This window comes from Cryptotermes secundus, unplaced genomic scaffold (genome assembly GCF_002891405.2).
Source record: "Cryptotermes secundus unplaced genomic scaffold, Csec_1.0 scaffold742, whole genome shotgun sequence".
In the NCBI taxonomy this organism is placed as follows: Eukaryota; Metazoa; Arthropoda; class Insecta; order Blattodea; family Kalotermitidae; genus Cryptotermes; species Cryptotermes secundus.
This window is the reverse complement of record NW_019739223.1, coordinates 395,837-403,874: the sequence shown is the minus strand read 5'-3', so window position 1 is coordinate 403,874 and position 8,038 is coordinate 395,837. Positions and strand designations below refer to the sequence as shown.

General features: G+C 38.1%; 1 protein-coding gene across 4 annotated transcripts in view; it reads left to right on the top strand.

The window, feature by feature from the left end:
- Positions 1-8,038, top strand: part of LOC111871766 (kinesin-like protein KIF3B) — a 102,045-nt gene that overhangs the window by 57,546 nt on the left and 36,461 nt on the right. For all 4 annotated transcript variants that reach the window (XM_023865078.2, XM_023865076.2, XM_023865077.2 and 1 more), the window contains one exon: positions 5,396-5,552. In XM_023865078.2, the coding sequence (XP_023720846.1) occupies positions 5,396-5,552 (157 nt within the window). The remainder of the gene's footprint in view (positions 1-5,395; positions 5,553-8,038) is intronic.

The window sequence follows — 8,038 nt, the reverse complement described above, 5'->3', positions numbered from 1 at the left end:
GGGTTTTTCTTGACTACCGCACTTCCTAGTGCTATTGACCTCAGTTTCCTGTACCCACTGGCCGTCCCCCTCTCCCTTAGTCACACACCATATATGGCCTTATTCGCTCTCCACTGCTCCCATTGGTCCGTTCTCCCTAACCACCCCCCCTGCCTACTTCGTATATAAGTAGCACCTTCCACATCCTATCACCACAGCTACTGCTCTCCACAGCTATTCAACTGCTCTGAAGATGGAGGCGCTATGTTCCTCCGAAACGTCGGCCAAAACGAAGAATACACGGTGCCTAAACCCAGAAGACAACTTTCTTCACTGTCATCGCCGTGAAAACCTCAAAACTTACAAAGTTATTTGATTGTTTCAGTAATCTTAATATAACAGTTACCATTTAAATTAATTGGAAACAAGTGTGCCAAAATTGAAATAGTTTATTGTAGTGGGTTTCATTCTTTTGTGGTAACTTTTATTTGAAGGTAGAACAAATGGAGACAGGCATGATGAATGGGGACTGGCATTTTTTGTTTGGCGACACTGTTGTGTTTTACAGAATGTCTGACAGTCCCATGTGACAATTTTAGAAGAAAAGAATTGTGATAAAAAAGGGCGAGTTCAATCCCAGGAGTAGACCATTCTGATGAACTTAGTGATAAAGAATGACAAGCTTCTGACAAATTTCACTGCACTAGAATAACAATGGGCCCAAAATCGGCCCGTCTTTGCAATGGGCTTAACACAGACTGGTGATTCTAGTTGTCCTATTCCATTGTACCTTTTCTGTGGCAGACGACTTACAAATGCAGGAATGGCTCCGGCAAAATAGAGAGGACATGAGGTACAATTCACAGCCAATAGTCTAGTAAAAGTGCTGATTATCTGAAACAGCTGTTGGAATCTCAAAATGAACAGCGTAAGGCTTTCGCTAGTAAAGTTACAGTCAGTGAAATGGCTCAGAAAGCAAGTTATTTAGTAGCAGAACTTATTGCACAGAAAAGTCACACCGTTGGTGACAACCTAATAATCCCAGCATGTAAAATTATAGTGGATAAAATGCTGGCACAGGTTGTATGATAAACTGAAAATGTTCCACTTTCAAACAATATGATAAATAGAAGTCTTGATGACATGTCACATGATGCTAAAGAGGTTTTGAGTGACAAACTGAAAAATACCAGTTTCTCTGTCCATGTTGATGAGTCAACAGATTTCGCAAATGAAAGTTGTATTGTAGCATTTGTAAGATTTGTAAATGGCGGTGAGATTCAGGAGAACTTTCTGTTGCAAAGAGCTGCCTGAAACAAGCACAGGGTAAGATATTGTGATGTGGATGGTGCAACGGGAAATGGGGGTCGCATGAACTCTGGTCTCGCGAGTGACATCACATACCCCCACTCCTTCCATCAGTAGGCAACGCTCTGTGGGCGCCCCCTCCCCCGCGGTGATGTGGCAGAAGAGCAGCTGTGTTGTTACCAAGGGATACCATGGTTGCTACGCAGCAATAAACAGCTCTCGACAGCGTTGCTAGCAAGACCTGTAAACACAGTGTCAGGCAACAGCAGTACCTATCACGTAACTGTTTTCTGTGTTGTCCGTGCCAAGGCTAAATAAGGAGCAGCGAACACTATTCGGTAGTGAGTGATTAGTTAGTGAGTAGTGAGGATTGAGCCAGTTACTAGTGAATGAGTTACTAGTGAGTAACGATTAACCAGTCAGTTGCAGCCCAGCATTCGCCAGAGTGATTTGAAGTCCATTGTTATTGAGTTGTATCGAGTGCATGGCAGTAACAACAAGAGAAGTATTTGTGATACTGCAGATGGCAGTAGTTGTAAAATTGTAAATTATGTGATTGTGAAAGTGAGTGTTCAATAAATTTGCTATATCAAATACGGCGTGAAGTTATTTGTTGCATTATACACCCAACACATGACAATATATTTACTGTCTTGTCTTTATATCTGAGAAATAAAATGTCTTGGGAGAGCTGTATTAGGCATATGTACTGATAGTGCCTATCAGTGGTTAGTTCCGTTGGAGGTTTTGCTTCTCATGTTAAAAAAGAAATTTAAAAAGTTTGAATTATGCTACAGAAATGGTTAACTTTATCAAAGAAAGACCAGTTCACTCTAGAATGTTAAAAAAAACTGTGGGAAAACCTGGGTAAACAGCACATAAATATCCTGCCACATACAGAAAAGTGGTAGCTTGACAGAGGAGGAGTTCTCAACAGTGAGCTGAACGGTGAATTACAGGATTACTTTCAAGGTAAGCCAGATTTTGCGAAGTGCTTTGAAGGTGAAGAATGTTTGGAGAAACTAGCCTACTTAGCAGACATTCTTTATCACGTGACCCAGTTGAACAAGTCTGTGTAAGGCCATGGAGAACATATTTTGACTTCAAGTGACAAGATTCTTGGATTTAAAGGAAACAGAATCTTTGGTAAAATCATGATGTGAAAGGAAATCTTCAAATGTTTCCACAGCTGCTGGGGCTTGAGTGTGAAGTAGGATATCAGCAAGTCTCAATTCTTATTGAAAACCACATGGAAGAACTGTGGAACAAAGTTAAACATTATTTTCCCTCCCTTTCAACACAAGTGTATGTCTGGGTGAGGAACTCTTACTCTCAATCATCTGCTCATCCTGAGAACTTGACTTTGAAAGGTGAGGAAGAACTTTGTGAGCTGCAGTCTGATTGTACCCTCCAGATGAGATTACTGACCCATCCTTGGACAAGGTCTGGATTTCCATGATAGAGGAGTATTCTGCCATTCACAGGAAAACAATAAACAAAATGCTGCAGCTTCCGACTTCTTGCATGTGTGAGCAAGCTTTTTCTTGTTTAACAAGTATGAAGAGCAAAGCTACAAATTGTCTTGTTAAAGATGAACCCTGTGTGTACTATATGAAGTTCAACTCTGAAGTAAGTACCTGTATTTAGGCAACCAGAAACAAGCACAGGTTTCACATTAAAGAAGTAAATTTCATTTACAAATTTTTAGAATATTTTTGTTCATATTGCTTTGATTTATATTGTGGTTTTCAGTAACCTACTGTTCAACCTTGTCAATAAATTTTCATGTTGTACATGGCACTAATTATGATCAATTTACAACCTTCATTTACATGAAATCCAGAGTATACCTTTATAAAAAATGTTTATGCAGGGGCTTTCTGAGACTTGAAAATTATTTCAACGGTTCCTCCAAGTTAAAAAGCTTGAGGAAATGTAGGCTAGGCTATCATTAGTTTTGGGCAAGATGAATTCCAGATATTCTCGCGGGTATGGCTTTGAATTTTTAGAGCAGTACTACAAAGATGGTGATTAATTTCTCAGTCACATCATATGAGTAACAGGTGATGAAACTTGGGTTTCATTTGTGAATATTGAAACCAAAGAACACTCAAAGCAGTTGGATGCACACACATTTGCCAAACAAGCTGAACAATTTAAAATAAAGGTCTGCCAGAAAGCTGATGACAGCTATTTTCTGGGACAGAAAAGGAGTGCTGATGGTCGAATTCATGCAACAAGGGGCCACAATAATGTCAGAAGTGTATTGCGAAACACTAAAACTGCTTAGGGCTTGCCAATCAGAACAAAAAGTGTTTAATGCTGACATTCTGTATAGTGCTCCTCCATGACAATGTGAATCTGCACTCCAGCACCACTGGAACATTGCAAGTGGGACTTGGTTAACCACCCTTCTTACAGCTCTTGTCCCTCTCTTAACAACTACTGCCTGTTTACCTACCTGAAGAACTGGTTTTAATCACAGCACTTCAACAATTATGAGGAGTTGATAGAAGGTGTCAAAGCAAGGCTGAGCTCACAGGCAGCAGACTACTTTGACATAGATATTCAGAAACTAACTCCCCAGTGTGACCAAGTGCTTCAATTCTGGCAGTAACTACGCTGAGAAGTAGTTTAAATATGTACTTTTTTTTTATATATAATAAAATTTTTCCCTCTGTTGCTTATTTTGTTAAGAGCTCACTGGAAGTTACTTTCAAATAGCCCTCGTGTATGTACTGAATTTCAGAAACCTTGCATAGTAATTATATAGTACATCATTCAAACCACTTTTATACTGATGTAACAACAATTCTCTCTTATGATGAAAAAGAAAGGCAATATTTTTATTTGTCTTGTCCATAGGTATTTGCAGTGGTATCATAATTGTATTTTTGTTCTTCCATGTCATTGATCATTAAGATAGAGACTGAAATATATGCTGAAATGACCATAGTCCAATATATGGAACATCCAAAACACTCAGTGAATACTTGAAAGCATGCATACACTTAATTCAGCCATATGATTATGAATATTCTTTTATGTAGTAATGGAACAAATAACAGTATATGCGGTGAGTCTTACATACCTTAAATGTAATCATTATGTTCTTCACTTATAGGCAAGCAGGAACATCACAGTATAAATATATGGTTGCAGCTACTTTGTTAGCAGAATGTGGAAACATTGTTTATGGCAACTGTGAGGCAGCACCATAAAACTGATAGAGCAGTCCTTCAGTCTCAAGGCTGTGAAGAGGTTGCTGCTGTTGACGTGCTAGTGTTGTGGTGTTCTGTGTTCACACAGACCACCTGTGTGGCCTCCATGATCAACTGATCAATCTCTTGCCAAGTTGTGGCACCATCCAAAGAACATTTTGTATACCCAGCGTTGTAACACATGGGATGAGCCATGGAATGTCTTTAAACCAGCTGGGGCTACAATATGCAGCATGCCTAATGTGTCTCAGTGAACCAGGAATCCTTGGCAAACCAGGATCTCTTTGTGGTGGACCATTTAAACATCTCTTGTAAACTATTAGTAACTGGTCAGATGCCATTCATTTCAAGCCTAATAAACTGTTTATCCACAACTACATTATCTTTTTCTTCCTCGTGCTTTCTGTTGCAATATCTTGCTAACCAAATGGTTGTAGTCATACATTTATATAAGTTGCAACAACTTGCTAACCAAGTGGTTGTAGCCATACACTTATATAAGTTGCAACAACTTGCTAACCAAGTGGTTGTAGCCATACACTTATATAAGTTGCAACAACTTGCTAACCAAGTGGTTGTAGCCATACACTTATATAAGTTGCAACAACTTGCTAACCAAGTGGTTGTAGCCATACACTTATATAAGTTGCAACATCTTGCTAACCAAGTGGTTGTAGCCATACACTTATATAAGTTGCAACATCTTGCTAACCAAGTGGTTGTAGCCATACATTTATAGACGTGTTTCTGCATGCCTCTTGGGTGTAGAACATGATGCATATATTTAAGGTATGTAATTAAGACACCTGTGTATGTGGATAATATTATCTGCATGTTACAATTTGAAATGCAATTCAATTTAATAACGCTGGATTATTAATTTTCAGTGCCACGAACATGAATGAACATAGTTCACGGTCTCACGCCATCTTCATGATTACAATTGAAATGAGTGGCATTGGAGGGAAGAAAGTGATTCGTGTTGGCAAGTTAAACCTGGTTGATCTGGCAGGGAGTGAAAGGCAGTCCAAAACTGGAGCTACGGTATGTTTTGTTGAGGTACCCCTGAGTTGCGTTATAACAGCTTGAGCACATGTCAATATCACCCACAAGCTGGTGATGTCTGTATTGTAATGTGGACCGTGATGGTTATTAAGAATCAGATTTACTTTTAGATTTCATCAAATGTGAGATGGACCCCTATAATCAGACATCATGAAATTGAGAGAACAATTAAGAGGAAGTAATTTCATTTTAAGACAACTGTTGGGTCATATCATGTCAGAAGAATGCAGAGCAAAATTTTCATGACCATCTCTGATTCTAATAAAAATTTGTTATCTTGTTGGGTCTGCTTAGGAAGTGGCATGCATGAAATTCTACCTTCCTGTGTCCCAAAATTGCAGAGATGCATCATTTTGAAATTTTAAATTTTCCTTAAATTTCACCTTTTTCTGATTCACTAAAATACATAACTGTAATCCTAATTAAGATAAAAACTTGTCTTTAAACTAATCGAAAGCTGTCAAGTGGGACTTTCATTTAATTTGCCACTCACAGTGCTCCAGAGCACATTATCATTTAGGTCTTGACCTTGACAATAAGAATTATAGCCAGATTTATGCATGACTCATCCAGCATTTTAGTTCATGCTTGGTGCCAGTAGAGTTGGTCAAATATTAAAGGACATAATGTTTTAAAACAATGTTGTAATCCCTTGAATGTTAGCCAGAGTGTAGGTTGTAAGAAAAACCTGGACTGGATGAAAAAAAAAGGGTTCCTGATATTCAAAAAGGATTAAGACTGTGGTAAATGTAAGAAAACTATTGCAAATATGCCCAAAACTTTTGGAAATTAAACAGTTGTTTCTTCAAGTCAGAATAGGATATACCATATTACTTTGGCTGTAAGGTGCACATTTTACACATTTTTCTCCATTGAAAAGCATAAATGCATCTTACATTTGAGGAAGGGTGCACTCTTTATAGTTTTTTCTTTTTCCCCCTAAAATCCAGATTCAAAAACTAGATGCATCTTAGATTTGGAGTAACATGGTAATTGAAAAGAAGACTTCCACTTCCTTCTCAGGGATCATTAGAACAGTTGTCACTTTCACTTAAATGTCACAAGAGAAGCACTGAAAGGAAATTCTCAAGAAAATCAAAGGGACCATGAAAAGAAAAATATTCACTTTGACATACTCCAGTGGTGAATGTGTAGTGGTAACACATTTGAGGGAAACATTTCACATGACAGGACTAAAGAGTGGAAAGGTGCAAATTCTCATCATTTCTCTGAAGAGCTTGTCAATTAGGAAAATCCAACAAGGTTTCTAAGCCTCCGGTTACATGAGTCAGACTGCCAAGAAATTAGTGGCTGAGAGAGGAAATTTGTCAAACCAAAATGTTGAACCAGGCATTATGCCTCCTCCTGCAACATCTGAAGTGGGCAAGTGGATTCGCTGTCTGATGAAGTCAACAGGATTGTGCCAGGGACAAAAGAGTAGGCTTCTCAGAGGAGAAGAAGGTACATATTCGGAAACAGCTAATATTGTGTATCCTAAAGAGGAAAAGAGGTTAGAGTTATCCTGAAGGGGATAGTTGATGTGCTGAGTGAACCCAGCTGTACTCCACCCCCTGAAGATGATAAGAGTCAAAATTATAACAAAAGAAAGTGCTGAGAAGTAGCTAAGCTTTTCAAAGCTTAATATTATATTTGAGTATCCTCTTGCATTGAGTTGTCATTTACAGTCTGTTGTTGTAATGCAAGAATTAACAATACTGATTTCCACTTAATCCATACAGTGGTCGTTATTTGTATAAAATGTTATTAAAGCTATTAAAATATTAGAATATATATGCAGTATCATAGTGCTTCATGTTTCGGCCATATGAGGCCATCTTCAGGCAACACTTTTATAAGGAATCTAGTTCATTGTCCACTAATCAAATATCATTCTTTTCATTACATCATTGGTGTTTTCTTCACCACATCTTTTTTGAAATGCAGCTGTTACTCTGCAATGTGTAACATGTATTTAATTAATATAATTCTGGTTTTAATGTTTGGTTATATTTCCTTGTGTATTTAAGTGTTGTGTTTCTGTTCTTAAGTATTTCATTAGTATGTTGTTTTCTTGATTGTGCATATCAAGTGTCCCTTTGCGTTCCCTGTACTGATGTTGATGTGATTGTTGTCGCTTATATTTCATTTTAGGTATCGAGTGTACTGCTTCTTATCGCAAAGCTCACGCACTGTTTGAAAAATAGGGTTGTGTACTTTAATGTATCATTCATGTGTAAATTGTTTCTGCTAATTTTGTAAATGTGATATTTTTCTAGGGTGTTTAAATGCCTGCCCTTCCTCTCCTTACAACGTACATAGTATCTATTCTTGTGCCAAATGTGTGTCTTGTGATAACATAGCCTAACTGTCACAATAGACCACTGTAGGTCGCGGTGCAAGGGCTGAGAAGTTCTACCCCTCATACATTGATTCATTCATTCAACTGTGATACTCTCATAGAGAAC